Below are 15,425 nucleotides of genomic sequence, written 5' to 3'. Positions count from 1 at the left end.
GCTTCCTCCCTGGCGGCATTCTGACACGATCAGGAGATTGCTTTGTTCGTCCAACTCAAGCTGGCAGCATCTCAGCTTCTCATTCTTACCTGATTTCCATTGGCCACGCTGGGGAGATGTTGCTGACTCAAGCCACGAGCAAGGCATCTTGTTTGGCAGCGCTTCAGGTTATTCTTTCACGCTTGCCCTGGTGTCAACTTGTTTGGACCGCGCTTCAGCCAAAAGAGTTAATAGTAAATATTGAAGTTGCTTGTTTGACTCAGGTCAATCCAGCATTAGTTACTGACCGCTCTGTCATCATCAGCATCATAAACTATTGCATTAGAAGATTTCAGATCGGTACAGTCATGTGATATTGTGATGTGAGTTCAGTAAAGCACTTTGTTCTTCCCAGTTTAGTGGGGGTATTGCTACTTTGGCTGAATTGATTAAAATTTGTCTGCAATACATTTGAAACTCTATCATCTACGGTTAATTTCAAGAAAGTCTCACCTTAGTCCGTTAAATTGTTTAAAGTCACCTTTTGTCTTTCTCTTATATGTAGTAAACAGTGATGAATGGTAATGTAATCTCTGATATGCTGTTTATAGTTTGCAATTAATTAAATAATATTCTCCTATAGGCAATCATGCATCTTACCCTTTTTTTTGCTGTTCATAATTACTAAGCTAATTTCTCACATGTTTGAGGTAACTTGATGTAGTAACCTACTATGTCTGCTGTGATCGGTATTAGATTCTGCATAGTACAGTCCGAGCACCTATCACTTCTGAGCTATTTGAGGTTAGTCATCTGCATATCTCAGGAGTAAGAGAAAATGCTTAAAATTGGTGCCCCAAGAACAGTGTCAAGTAGGTAGTACATTGTAGATTGTCAATGCGCCAGAGAAAAAAAAAGGAAATCAGACAGGAAGAATCAAATCCTTCTTTACCAAAAGAAAGGAAACTGAAGTGTAAAGCTAGCAGCACCCCATTCATATGATGCAGCAACAAGCAAAGAAGGTGCCTTCGCCCTTGCTCCTCTTCATTACCTTTTCTTGTGAGGATGGTACTGGAATAGCAGGAACCAGAGGCTTAAGCAAAGAATCTTGTCCAGTTCTCTTCTTCAATGAAATGAGCTTCGGGTCAGTCGGAGCTTCTCCCAGCTCGTTCTATCCCATCCCCAAAACCCTCCACGTGCTGCTGCCAAACACGCTCTTGTCCCAGTCTAGAGCACAGGCCCCTGTGCGTCCTCCTCATCTCGCCAGAAGAATTGCCGGTGGCGCCTTGTCCACTGCACAGCTTTCTGTGCCTCCTGCACTGGTGAGTTGAGCGCTCCTTGTAGTACGCTGTGTTCCTCATGCCTGCTGTGCCGTTTCATTATTCAGCGAATTCAGCACGTAGGTTAGGTGCACCTGTAGGTACCCTGTTGTCATGTTAGCCATCCAAATGTTTTGGAATATTTATTTTTTGGGATCACCACAACAAGATGTGGATACAAAATAAGTACCAAATCGCCCTTTGGGCCCTGTTCGGTTCACAGGTTTCCTATAGGAATAGTACAGTTTTGATTTCCTACGGAATTTTTTTCTTTGAAGACGTTCGGGATAAAGGAATGAACTGTATCCTTTCTTCAGGAAAGGAAAGCTTTCCGACGTTTTTTTATAGGAAACAACACATTCACCAAGATCGGAGGGAAAGCCTAATTGTATGTTTTGGCATCCCGTAGGTTTCCCCTTTCGACTCCACTCTATTCCTATGACTTCTTGCATTCCTTTGTTTTGCTGTCCTACGTTCCGAAGAGAGCCTTGAAACTGTTGTTCAGATTTGATTTCTTAGTCTTAATCTTAATCTTAATCTTACCCTTTTACCCCTAAACTCAGGGTACTCCTTGGATTTTTTATGTGGTGCCTCTCTTGGAGTACCGTTTAATATCATACATCAGATTTTACAAAAATGGTGATGCTATCGGCATTCCAGTGTACGGTAAAAGACCTTGTACCAATGAGGAACTTATTAATTTAAACTTGAGCATTCCACTTTCAATACAATGTGATTAATTAGATCGACACTCTCCTGAATATGTTGCAACCAAATAGACAGTGACTAGCGGTTTCCTTTTAGTAGCATCGTGTGCATCCTGTTACACTCGACCCCTTGTTTCATTCGGTCTTGGTGACCATCAGGCAACTTATATATTTTGTTTTGTCAGGCAACCATCACGCTAGTCCAGTCTGAAATCAATCTAATTTGTTTCCATTTCCTTTAGCAGATTCAGTGAGCAAGTATGGAACTGGTACTCAAAATTGCAGCTTTATTTTGCTGAAATATTGAAGAGATACACTGCATGGTGAGAAATGGCGGAGTCTGCTCTGCTTCTTGTCATACAAAAGATTGGCACAGCCCTGGCAGCAGAAACGTTCAACTTCACTATACCATTACTTGCAAGGAAATCTGCTGCCGTGGCAGCACTGCCAAATGACATGAAAATGATAAGGAATCAACTTGAGCTTATACGCGCGTTTCTTGAGGATACTGGCAGGAAAGGCTGCACTGATCGAGTCATAGAAGCATGGACAGGGCAAGCACGAAAATTGGCCTATGATATGGAAGACATTGTGGATCAGTTTATCTATGTCGTTGGTAAACACAATGTGCAGGAAGGATCATGGTGGTGTTGTATGAAGAAAATTGCCAAAAAACCTCAATCTTTGTTTACATTAGATCAGATTGCTACTGCAATTGGTGGAATAAAGCAACAGCTTAGAGAGCTCAAAGAAAATAAAGACTGGACTCAGCCAATAGGTGGTGTGCGTAATGATATTCTTGCAACGGAATATGACAGTCATTATGTTCCTGGACAATATTACTCGATTGCTGATGATGAGCTTGTAGGAATTGATAAAGATCAAAAAATCTGGATCAAGTCATTGCTTCTTGAAGGTGGTCCTGGACGGCGGCTCATTGCTCTGTGGGGTATGGGAGGAATTGGAAAAAGCACTCTAGTCAACAATTTGTACAAAAGTGAGGCATCCAAGTTTGATTGCCATGCATGGGTTTCTGTGTCCCAGTCATATATACTGGAGGATATTTGGAGAAACATGTTGAGAGGACTCCGTAAAAATTTCAAGGAAGAATCTGATGCTTCTAATATGAACAGTACTGTAGAGAAAGTGGAAAAGATGAGCAGTGAAGAACTGCAGGCTGAATTGAAGCAAATCCTGGGGGGAAAGCGGTACTTGATCGTACTGGATGATGTCTGGAGACCTCAACATCTTCAAGAAATTCAACAGGTTCTTATCGATAATGGCTTGGGAAGCAGAGCAATAACCACGACAAGAAGTGAGGAAGTTGCTGAAGTGGCTGAAGTGGCTGAGGCTGGCTGTAAGATCAAAGTAGAGCCTCTAGATGCTGATGATGCATGGCGTCTGTTTTGCAGGAAAGCTTTCCCAAGGTTTGAAAACAACATCTGCCCAACAGAGCTAGTCCAGTGTGGTAAGGACATTGTGAATAAATGTGGCGGTTTGCCGCTAGCGCTAGTGGCAATAGGGAGCATATTGTCCCTTAAAGTGCGCAATGTTAGAGTGTGGAGGCTATTCTATGAGCAGCTTAATTGGGAGCTGCACAACAATGAGAACCTATCCCATGTGGAGAAAATACTAAACCTCAGCTACAAGTATCTGCCCAACCATTTGAAGAGTTGTTTCTTGTATTGTGCAATGTTCCCAGAAGACTATTGGATCCAGAGAAAAAGATTGATTAGATTGTGGATCTCAGAAGGGTTTGTTCCACAAGAAGGAGCGTTGTTCTTGGAAGAAGTTGCTGAAGGTTATCTGGAAGAACTCGTCCAACGAAGCATGCTTCATGTTGTAGAGAGGAACTCATCTGGTAGGCTTCGGCGTGTCCAGATGCATGATATTGTGCGCGAACTAGCCATTTCCCAGTCTAAAAAGGAGTGTTTCAGTACAACTTATGATGACACTCATGTGAGAGACCAACATGTGGGGTTGGATTCTCGTCGTGTGTCGGTGCTGCGATGCAAAAATGGCCTTGGATCAAGCATACATCCAGCAGCCAGGCTTCGCTCCTTGATAGCATTTGACAGCACCGTGAGATCATCAGCTCCATTGTTTCCCTCGGAATCTAAGTACATTGCTGTGTTGGAATTATCAGGCTTGCCTATTGACACTATTCCAGATTCAGTTGGGGAGCTTTTCAATATCAAGTATTTGGGCCTTGATCGCACCAATGTGAAGAAACTCCCAAGTTCTGTTACCAAGCTTCACAATTTAGAGACATTGAGTATTCGAGATGGACAGTGCCTGAGTTTGCCTCGAGGGTCCCAGAGACTCAAGAGACTGCGACACATACTTATCTACAAAATGCTGGATAAAACATGGAGTAGGTTTAGAAGTCATGAATCTATGGTGCCATTTGAGGGCATGTGGGATTTGCAGGAGTTGCAATCTCTGCATACAGTTGGAGCCAATAAGGTTTTTGTTGCAAAACTAGGGAATTTGTCTCAGATGAGGTTCCTTCTCATTACTGAGGTGAAGAGCAGTTACTGTCCACAATTGTGTGACTCTATATCAAAGCTACGCCACCTTTCAAGATTAGAATTAAGAGCCAGTTACTGTGAGGAAGTGCTACAGCTGGATAATTTGACACTGCCAAAGCGTCTCGACAAGCTCACTTTGGTAGGGGGATTGTCCCAAGGCTTTCTGGAATCTCCATTTTTCTCGAAGCATGGAGATGAACTTGTTCGACTAGAGCTGTATTATTCCCAGCTCGTGGTTGATCCAACGCCACGCCTCTACAGGTTGGCGAAATTGAGCCGTATTGTTCTCCGAAGTGCGTATATTGGACAGGCACGACCCGTGGTTGCAAATGCTTCGGAAATATCTAAACTGAGAGACGAGCTCCCTGCAGACTCGACTTGAGGGAGCTATTGATAAAGATTGACGTCATACCAGATAATGTCCTATCTACCCTTTATGTATTAATATGTCTTTGTTCAGTTATCTCAGCAACCGGTGGCTTGTATAATAATGCATGGGACTGGCATTGATGCTGCTATCCCATCTTGGTTTATCCCTGTTTACATTTGCTGACATACGTTCAGCCACGTACCGTGTGATGTAATAATTTAGTAAGGCAAAAGTGATGCGTGCATTTGAAATTTTGGCTCCTCCAGGGCCATGGAAATTCGGAGTTTCATAGGGATAGTTTTATCTGTCCTGTTATGTGTTGTTGATTTTTTCTTAGATCTGATTCTGGCTAATCAATCATGAATCTCGAATTGTATCTCCCTGATGGTGATATGTGTTACTGCACAGAACCCAAGCAGGGTTGGGGCAATGCTAGCTTGCTACAGGGATACTTTTATTTTTAGTTCGAGATGCGGTGAAGGATTTGATTAGTTGGGTACCATTTAAAATGATCTTGTGAGTTTTCTGAAGAATCACTTGTTCCTGGCCAAAAAAAAGAAAAAGAAAGTGGAACTGTTTGGGTGTTGTGATCAGGAGAGGGATAGGGGGTCAGGGACAGACGAGACTTGCCTGCTCCCCCGCGGTGTGCCCATCCGTACTCCCGTCTACATGGCTTGATTTGATTGAAACAAAATAAGGCCTGGTCCCACCCCCTTAAAATCAGAGAGGGGGGGGTGATGATTAGATTAGAAAAAAAAGGAAAAAAAGACAGCCGTAGGATGAAGTGGGAGCACGGATGGGTGCACAGGGAGGAAGCATGCAAGCCGGATCCGTCAGGGACTGGGGGGGGCTTTTTTTTTGCCAGACAACGAGAGCATTGCCTTGATTAAGATCATTTTGCTGTGCTTCAAAGCCATCTCGGGCATGAAAATCAACTTCAGTAAGAGTGAGGTGCTGGCCTTGGGTTTGGACTTTGGACCATGTTGAAGGGGTTCATATCACCAACTTACTGAACTGTAAGTTCATAAATTTCCTTGTTTTGCTCTGGCTGGGACCCCATGGCTCACAAGGTCGAAAAGAGGGTCATTCCTTCCATGGCAAGGAAAATGACGAGGGCGAGGCTAATCCTGACTAATGCATGCCTTTTGGCTATTCCCTGTTACGTAATAATGGAATTATACTTACTAGGTGATGGACCCTTCACCATCTTGATAAAGTTAGATGACAATTCTTTTTTCTTGGAAGGAGATGAGATTAAAAGAAAAATACCATATGGTCCATTGAGAGGACATTTGCATCATTACCAAGTATAGATCATCATGATCAAAATCAGGGGCGTGCAAGCCCGGAGGAAGAACATAAATTAAAGCATCGATCCTCGTCAAGGTCTCGAGGGGCTCAGGGCTACCGCAGAGGCATATATCTTGGAGACCATCAAGGCGACAAGATTAACATCAACATGTTTAGCGAGAGGGTTCCATTGCTGGACAAAGGCATCCATTTGAACAAATAATTAGAAGGACTATTAGGAAACACACGTTCAATAGTGTTTCTATAGTGTCCATAAAGACCAACCAAAAGCAGCAAAAGCAATGCAAAACACGCGAGCGAACTGACCCAAAAGGTTTTTTATGATGTTATAAGAAGATCATGTACACCAGTTGGGTTTCAGGAAACTTTCGACCACGATCGCACACAGCTCCATCCAAGATTCGCTAAGACACAGTTAAATATGATGTGCTCAGTGTTCTCACTCTCCCCACAAAGCAAGAAGCACTCTCCCCACATAGCAAGAAGCGGAAGCATGGCCATGGCGTTAAGGATTTGGTCACCTACCAGAAAGCTTGCGTCTGATGGCCTGCAACAGGAAAATTCTAATCTTCAGCAGAATCTGTGCCCTCTAGAGGCCCCTGAAATGCGGGGGCCGGTCAGCCCTGAGAGAGCTTGAGGAGTGAATTGCAAAAAACATCGACACTTCAGACTAGGTTTGTAGAAACCACATATTTACGGAATTGTGCCAAAAAGCACTAATTTTTTTTTGCAAAAAACACTAGTTGCCCGATTAGGCCGTTTTGAGCATAATTATGACAAATGGGTCCCGCCAGAAGGGGTGACGTGGCACAACATAACGTTTCACAAATAGACAGAATAACAAGGACTGATTTGAAAAAGAACCTGAGAGGATAAGGACACGAGTAGGGAGCTCCGCAGCCGCATACGGGGAAAGAGACGATGGCCAGGAGCAGCAGCGAGCTCCACCGCCGGCGCGCTCGAGCTCGCATGCGTTCGGGCCGACGCCGCCTGGCCACGAGCAGCAGTTCCACCGTGGCTCCCCTGCAGCTCCATCCCTTGCCCCTGCACCTCGCTGCGGCGCAGCACGGGGACCCTCGATGATGAGCTCCGCCGTTGCCGGGGCGCTCGAGCTCGCCGGTGTTCGGGCCGAGGCCTCCGGGCCATGAGCTGGACGCGAGCAGCAGGAGCCGCACCGGCCGTGAGCAGCAGCATCCGCGCCGGCCGCGCGCGGGCACGAGCAGCGACGCCGGCGGCCAGGCGGCAAAGCTCCAGGTGAGCTGCTCGGAGTGGGGCATGGCGGAGCTCGTGGCCCGACTGGCGCAGGGGAGCTGCTGCTGGCTTGCACGCCGGCGAGCTCGAGCTCCACTGGCCGGCGCAGGAGTAAATTGCAAAAAACCACCACATTTGGAGACGCGAAATCAAAAAACCACCACCTTTCGTTTTTTTTTCAAAAAACCGCCACTTTTGTGCTAACAGTTTGCAAAAAACGCTGATTACTCGACCAGTCCCGTTTGAGGGCAAACCTGACGTCCAGGGCCCGCTGTCAGGTGCCACGTGGCCTGTGCGCACACGGCGCCCGTCAAGCGCCGTTAGACGGCGCAAGAGAAAACCCTACCGGGTCGAACCCGGTCGACCATTCCCCCCACTCCTCCCAAATCCCACCGCGCCGCCTCCTTCCCGCTCACCCCTGTCGTGTTCACCCATGGCCGCCGATGGCGGCGGCGGCGGCTCTGACGGAGATGGCAGGGACGACCGCGGGAACTCCTCTTCCCTCGACGGCGGGGACAAATCTTTCTCCCACGTTCAGTGTGCGCGCACGCTCGTCCCTGGTGCGGCCGCGTGCGACGGTGGAGATGAGCGCCCCCAGGAACCCGACAGCTACGACATCGAGATGTCAGCGGCGGCAAGGTTGGCCCAGGTCTGGAAGGCGAATCCGCATAACAGCCACAACTTCACTTCTGGTCTCGGCAGCGTAGAGTGAGTTCTGTGTCGTTGTCTGTACATTTATTTGCATTATGTGTTAGAAATTAGGGTTTCCACTGCCGTTTAGGAACTATGGTTTATAAATTTGTGTTGTCACTACTGTTTAGGAACTATGGTTTATAAATCTGTGTCGCTATTTCTACAGTTTAGGAACTAGGGTTTAGAAATATTGGTTTCAGATGTGAACAAGCTGTCCAAATTTTTTGTTGAGGATAATTACTGTAATTTGGTTCACTAGATTTCAGTTAACTTCACTAAATTTAATCAATTTATTGATTCTGCAATATTGAAAACTTAAATTGGAGAGAAACATAAGTTAACTGATTTGGTATTGCTTCAGTGTACTGTTAATTGCATTTATGTGAATATGGTATATACTGAATTTAGAGTAGATTGAATTGTCAGTTAACTTATTTGGTGTTGATGTAGTGTACTGTTAACTGAATTACAATGAGCTGAATATATTGTTAACGTAATATGATGTGCTCTGTTTTCTGTTTGCAGTCTGGATGATGACATATGGGATGTTCGGTTTCATTTCCATGGCTGTGACAATTTGGAAAGGACCTTATGTCAGTCAGATATTACCTACATCAATCTTTTAGCTCTTATTGGGACAGAGGGGTATGATGAGAAGGACTCCATGTACTATGTGAAGGAAGATGGTTTAGGAATTGAAGGAATGCAGCTGATTAAATGTACTGAAGATGTAGAAGAAATGCTGGAATTATATGAGGAGAAAAGGTGTATCACTATCACAGTTATGAAAGGAAGAACATCACTTAGGCCACAGTTGCACATCAACAATGGAGATGAAGTTGAGAAGCAGATACCTATTTCAGAGATTGGTTCACCTAAAGTATTTGATATAGATGATGCAGGTGTGCTCTATCCAAGTCAGTCCAGTGAAAGAGCAGAGTGCTCTGTTCCTACTATAAGTATTTATACACAAGATTCTATTGGAGATTACCTTTTCACTCAGGAGAGCTGCAATGTGAGAAAGGGGAAGGACATTGCAGGTGTCAATGAGCTAGATGCATTTCTCAATGAGTTTGCTGATGACATGCGAGTAGTGCAAGAAGTTCAAATGGAGAAGGAGGAAATGTTTGTGGAGAAAGAAGTTACAAATGCTGACAGCTCTGAAGATGATGATGAGAGTTCAGAATCTGATTATATAGCTGGAGAGGAAGTGGATGATGATGCTGATCTCCACCAGAAAATAAAAGATTTGAAGAGGAAAAGAGAATTTGAAGGGGATTCAGAGCCAGAGGACTTGTTCTGTGAGTCTGAGGAGGAAGAGGAATTTGTTCCACCAGAACCTTTGCTTAAATTGCCAGTGAGGAGGGGCCCAACAAGTAGATCTCATTGCAGCTCTCAATCTGCACTTGAGGCTGACTATATCCCCTCAAGTGATGAAGATATATATCAGCCACATCCAGATGATTCTGATGTAGAAGTGGAGGTTTATTTGCCCTCAAATGGTAGAAAATCCAGGGCAAAGAAGAGGAAGGCCAGGCAATGGTATGATGAGAGCAGGTTAACCCCACAGGAGCAAATTTGCTGGCATTTGTGTTTTCTGGATGTGTACCAGTTCAGAAGAGCTTTGGTTAACTTGCATGTGACTCAAAGGAGGAATTTTCATTACCACAGAAACAACAAAGACAGGATTATAGTTGACTGTGTTGAGAAAGGATGCCCCTTTCACATGGTTGCTTCTGTAATTGGTAATGAAAAAACTTTCTGTATTAGGAAATTGCAACTAGAGCACACCTGTGCTCCATCTGGTGAAAACTGCAAGGTACCAACAAGGTTTGTAGCAAAAGCAATTGAGGATAGCATGAGGACAGATCCTAGAGCAGGAGTTGAAACTGTCATAGAGAAGACAAAGGAGAAATTTGGTGTGGAGGTTGGAAAGAACAAGGCCTATAGGGCAAGGCAGAAAGCTCTTTCAGTTGTCCAAGGTGATCAAGAAGCACAATACACAAGGATCAGAGACTATCTACAAACTGTGTTGGACACCAACCCTGGGAGCAGATGCATTGTCACCACAAGAGTTGTGAGAGAGCACCCTAGTCCCAATCCAATATTTCATAGACTTTTCATGTGTCTTGGAGCACAAATAGAAGGATTTTTGAAAGGGTGTAGACCTTTTATTGGTATGTTCTTGCCAGAATTATTCCACTTCATTTATTCTCTTGCATTGCATTTTTAATTTGTTCTGCTGCATTCTATTAAATCATGTTGATTTCAGGTCTGGATGGATGTTTTGTGAAGCTGAATACAGGACAACAAATATTGGCTGCTACAGGCAGAGATGGAAACAACAACATCTTTCCATTGGCCTTTGGAGTGGTTGAAAAGGAAGACACCGCAAGTTGGTCATGGTTTTTAACTCAACTGAAGATTGCTATTGGTGGAGAATGTGGACAGTTTGGGTACTACACAATAATCTCAGACAGGCAGAAGGTGAGTTGCTCCATTTGCAAATTTACTTAACCTTAGATTGCTATTCTTTGCAACCTTAGTTTGACCACCTAGTTAGCATCTTAACTTAGGTATTAATTGTTTCACCAGGGCCTTCTTAATGCCATAACACACATTTTTCCCAACTGCCCACAAAGATATTGTCTAAGGCACATTTATGCAAATTTCCAAAATGCTGGGTTTAGAGGAGATGAACTTAAGAAATATATGGATGCAGCTGCATATTCATACACTGAGGATGGTTTTAATGTTGCAATGGAAGAAATGAGGAAAGAAAGTGAGGATGCTTAGGCTTGGTTAAAGGGAATTCCTGTTGAAACATGGGCTAGGCATGCTATGGACAAGAATTGTAAAACTGACCTAGTAGTTAATAACATTAGTGAGGTATTCAACAGGATGATTTTAGATATTAGAGGAAAACCCATTAAAACAATGCTTGAAGGAGTAAGGTCTAAGTTGATGGTCAAGTTTAATGAAAAGAGAATTGGGGGAGATATTGCTAGATGGACAATTACCCCTACATATTCAGAAAAACTGGCAGAGTCCAAGGAATGGGCTAGGAACTGCAAAGCTTTGATGGCAGGCCCAGATTTGTATCAAGTCAATGGTGGGGAGAAATCATATGCAGTCAATTTAAAGGATTGGACTTGTGGCTGTGGAAAATGGGACATGACAGCCATACCTTGCAATCATGTTGTCTCTGCAATTTATAAATCCAAACAGCATCCAGAAGATTTTGTGCATCAGTTCTTTAAGAAGGAAATGTATGTGGAAGCCTACAAGCCAATGATATACCCTGTTCCTGGACCTGATCTATGGACAAAAATTGCTACAAGAGACATTGACCCCCCTGTTTTCCACAAGAAGAAGGGTAGGAAACAAACAAAGAGGAGGAAGGGCAGGTTTGAAGTGCCTAAACCTAAGGAAACATCAAGGATGGGGACAATTACATGCAGTAACTGCAGCAAGCAGGGCCACAGATACACAAATTGTGGGATGCTTTGAAGCCAGCACTTGCTGCTAGGAAGAACAAACACAAGGTACCTTGCATTACATGTGACCCTAGATAGATTTCCAAATTGTACCATTAATGCTCTGATGTGCCATTTTATTCTTGTTACAGGAAAACAGGGGTGCACCATCTTCTGCACCAAGGGCTGCACCATCTTCTGCTGTAGCTCCATCTGCTGGATCACCAGCTGGGAGAGCACCACCAATGGCAGCTACCTCAGCAGCTCCAGCAAGCAGGGCAAGCACCTCAGCAGCTCCAGCAAGCAGGGCAAGCAGCTCAAGACCTCCAGCAAGCAGGGCAAGCAGCTCAAGAGCTCCAGCAGCAAGGGCAAGCACATCTGGTGTAGCAACAAGGAGAGCTTCAACAGCAGCAGCTACCCCAGCAGCACCCTTCTTTCCACCAAGACAGAGGAAAGAACCATCCAGGCTCAGAGATTACTTTTATGCTTCAGGGAACTAATGCTTCCTTGTTGATCATTATTCTTGTTGGTCTGATGTTGGTCTGCCTAAACTTGTTATTTTGGAACAACTTATGTTGGTCTGATGTTATGGAGCAAGAAACTCATGTAATGATCTTGCTGTTATGATACTTTATGCACTGTTATTATGATCCATATGATGTTATGCACTGTTATTATGATCCATATGATACTTTGTCTTGCTGAAATGACCATGCTGAAATGATCATGGTGTTGCTAGATTTTAGCATGAGTTGATGCCATCCTCGACGGTTGTCGAGGGGTAGGGTTAACCCTACATGAGTTGATGCCATCCTCGACGGTTGTCGAGGGGTAGGGTTAACCCTACATGAGTTGATGCCATCCTCGGCGGTTGTCGAGGGGTAGGGTTAACCCTACATGAGTTGATGCCATCCTCGACGGTTGTCGAGGGGTAGGGTTAACCCTACATGAGTTGATGCCATCCTCGGCGGTTGTCGAGGGGTAGGGTTAACCCTACATGAGTTGATGCCATCCTCGACGGTTGTCGAGGGGTAGGGTTAACCCTACATGAGTTGGTGGCATCCTCGGCGGTTGTCGAGGGGTAGGGTTAACCCTACATGAGTTGGTGGCATCCTCGGCGGTTGTCGAGGGGTAGGGTTAACCCTACATGAGTTGAGGCCATCCTCGACGGTTGTCGAGGGGTAGGGTTAACCCTACATGAGTTGATGCCATCCTCGACAGTTGTCGAGGGGTAGGGTTAACCCTACATGAGTTGATGCCATCCTCGGCGGTTGTCGAGGGGTAGGGTTAACCCTACATGAGTTGAGGCCATCCTCGACGGTTGTCGAGGGGTAGGGTTAACCCTACATGAGTTGGTGGCATCCTCGACGGTGCCATCAAAATTCATATTAAACTTTAACAAGTACCATCATAATTCATATTAACTTTATCAAGTGCCATCAAATACCAAAACTTGAATTACAACAAGTAGCATCACATGGCAGATTAAAATTTAACCAGTGCCATCAAATACCAAATCTTGGATTACAACAAGTAGCATCACATAGCAGATTAAAATGGAACCAGTGCCATCAAATACCAAATCTTGGATTACAACAAGTACCATAAATAAGCACCATACATAATTTTCCAACCCCTCCTTCTATTACAGTAGTGCCATCCTTCTATTATAAATAAGCACCATACATAATTATTGCAATCACTCATCACATATAGCCTTGATTCTCTTCAGCTTAGACTTGTTGGCCTCTCCATCCTTTAAAAGGTCAGATATGGCAAACTCAAGCCTTTTCTTCTGCTGATTGACTTCATCAACATGTGCATCTTTCCTCCATTTTCTAATGAGTTCAGCCTGATTGGCCTGGATCTTCTTCAGCAGCTCTACATCTCCCTTCAGTGACATATTCTCCTTCTCAAGATCAGTCTTGATTTCATTAGCATCAGGTGCAACCTGATCAGCGCCACTTTCCTGAACACTCTTCTGTTTTGCCTGCATCAGACGCTTCTCTTCTTCTAGCAGGGCAATCACATCTTTTTTAACCTTGATCTGCTCTTGGCTCTGCTCATACATATCCCAAAGCTTGCGCAGAGCATTCTTAAGTGGCTCTGGCCATTCTGGGTCAACCCACTCAACAAGACCACAGCTGTAACCTCCCTGATTAACCAAATAAATATTACAACAAAAATTCTAATCATTTATTCAGGATATAAGCAGTTCATATAGTTAACAAACATAATTATGCGTGTACTACTTGCTACAAGCAGCTAGAAACCATGCCAATTAAACATAATTACTCAGGATTTGACCATTCATAATTTTTTTTAAATAAACCACTTGTAACATCTATTGCTTCAGTTAACAATCCTAATTCTTCAGTTAACAATCCTAATTCTTCAGTTAACATCTACTGCTAACAGTAAGGAGTAGAAGGCAAAACAGAGCTGTATACATAATCACTAACAGTTAACAATTACTAACCTGCTCCGAACACCCCAAAAACCTACGTCTGGTGTGGTGCTTTGAAATGCAACTCCCCTCTCCACCGGCGTCTTATGACTGCAGATCGGGCCTCCAGAAACAATGCCACACCATTCGGGATCCACAGTGGTCCGTGGTATCTACATTATTAGAACCAGAGAAGAACGTGACAGTCAAATACAAAATCAAATCGGTGAAATCAAACTTGAATTCGGGAAGAACCCTAACCCTAACTCACAGAGAGGAAAACTCACGTAGGGCTCCGGTTCATACGAGGGGAGAGAAATAGACGAGTCACTAGTCTCGCCGTCGTTCCAGGAAACCATGGCTGCTGCGGTCGCCATCGGCGGCGGCGGTGGCGGGGGCGAGGGGCGACGGCGGGGCGGGAGCGGCGGGGTCCGACAGGCGAGGAGTGGGGAATGGCCGACCCGGTTGGGTTCGACCAGTTTGTCTTGCGCCTTCTAACGGCGCTTGACGGGCGCCGTGTGCACACAGGCCACGAGGCACCTGACAGCGGGCCCTGGACATCAGGTTTGCCCTCAAACGGGACTGATCGAGCAATCAGCGTTTTTTGCAAACTGTTAGCACAAAAGTGGCGGTTTTTTGCAAAAAAACGAAAGGTGGTGGTTTTTTGATTTCGCGTCCCCAAATGTGGTGGTTTTTTGCAATTTACTCGCCGGCGCAGGGAGGCCCAGCCGACACAGTCAATAGTGGGAGGAGATGGAACCTTATCCACCCTTTTCTTAATAAAAAATAAACTTTATCCTCTTATGCCCTTTCAGAGGTCCTTTTGCAAAATAAAATTGTAGCGGGATGTAATTGACGTTTTTTGGCACGTCACCCCTTCTGGCAGGACCCACCTGTCATAATCGTGCTTAAACCGGCGACTAGTGTTTTTTGCAAAAAATTATGAAAAAAATTAGTGCTTTTTGACACAATTCCATAAATGTGTGGTTCCTGCAAACCTTGCCTAAAGTGTTGATGTTTTTTGCAATTCACTTAGAGTTTGAGGTATAACGACTTGACAGAAAACTTGCCAGAGTGGGTATGAGGCTAAGAAATCTGATCTGGGTTCTCCGAGAGACAGAAGAAGGGCAGTGAGGGCCTGCCAATCAGCAAGCTCTTCAGGAGACAACGTCTGGCGCAGTCCAAGGTCCCAATTAGCGGGTGCAAGCTCTGAAATGGAGATTGATTGGTTGGCACAGTAAGAAAACAAGACAGGGAAGGAATGGCAGAGGGGGGCCCTCTCCCGACCACCAGTCCAGCCAGGAACACACAGAGGAGCCATAACCATCAGAAATTTGACAGG

The 15,425-nt window shown here is 44.7% G+C and overlaps 2 protein-coding genes across 3 annotated transcripts; one reads left to right on the top strand and one right to left on the bottom strand.

The window, feature by feature from the left end:
• The first annotated feature begins 1,001 nt into the window (after positions 1–1,001).
• Positions 1,002–5,400, top strand: LOC147963721 (disease resistance protein RPM1-like). 2 transcript variants are annotated; one of them, XM_087531156.1, is made up of 2 exons: positions 1,002–1,301; positions 2,251–5,400. In XM_087531156.1, the coding sequence occupies exon 2, from the start codon at positions 2,336–2,338 to the stop codon at positions 4,916–4,918; it is 2,583 nt and encodes an 860-aa protein (XP_087387282.1). In that variant the 5' UTR covers positions 1,002–1,301; positions 2,251–2,335; the 3' UTR covers positions 4,919–5,400. The 2 variants fall into 2 exon arrangements, with proteins under 2 accessions (XP_087387282.1, XP_087387283.1); XM_087531157.1 differs by having other exon boundaries at positions 2,248–5,400.
• Positions 5,401–13,336: 7,936 nt separating this feature from the next.
• LOC147963720 (uncharacterized) lies at positions 13,337–14,460 on the bottom strand. Its single transcript, XM_087529674.1, has 3 exons — positions 14,371–14,460; positions 14,143–14,256; positions 13,337–13,792 (listed from the first exon to the last, which is right to left on the bottom strand). Exons 1-3 carry the CDS (start codon positions 14,458–14,460, stop codon positions 13,337–13,339), a joined length of 660 nt encoding a protein of 219 aa, XP_087385800.1.
• Between the last annotated feature and the right edge of the window lie 965 nt (positions 14,461–15,425).

The sequence above is a fragment of the Triticum urartu genome, chromosome 6A (genome assembly GCF_056163025.1).
Source record: "Triticum urartu cultivar PI428250 chromosome 6A, HENAU_Tu73, whole genome shotgun sequence".
NCBI lineage: Eukaryota > Viridiplantae > Streptophyta > Magnoliopsida > Poales > Poaceae > Triticum > Triticum urartu.
Note: the sequence above shows the minus strand (reverse complement) of the source record. Positions and strands in the feature narration are given on the sequence as shown.

What these genes read in the sequence shown, in the direction of transcription:
- LOC147963721 (XM_087531156.1), top strand. Translation starts at nt 2,336, where the DNA reads ATGGCGGAGTCTGCTCTGCTTCTTGTCATACAAAAGATTGGCACAGCC.
- LOC147963720 (XM_087529674.1), bottom strand. Translation starts at nt 14,460, where the DNA reads ATGGCGACCGCAGCAGCCATGGTTTCCTGGAACGACGGCGAGACTAGT. An exon ending in CGTATGAACCGGAGCCCTAC is followed by an intron (nt 14,257 to 14,370) that starts GTGAGTTTTCCT and finishes CTAATAATGTAG; the next exon opens with ATACCACGGACCACTGTGGA. An exon ending in TTCAAAGCACCACACCAGAC is followed by an intron (nt 13,793 to 14,142) that starts GTAGGTTTTTGG and finishes TTGGTTAATCAG; the next exon opens with GGAGGTTACAGCTGTGGTCT.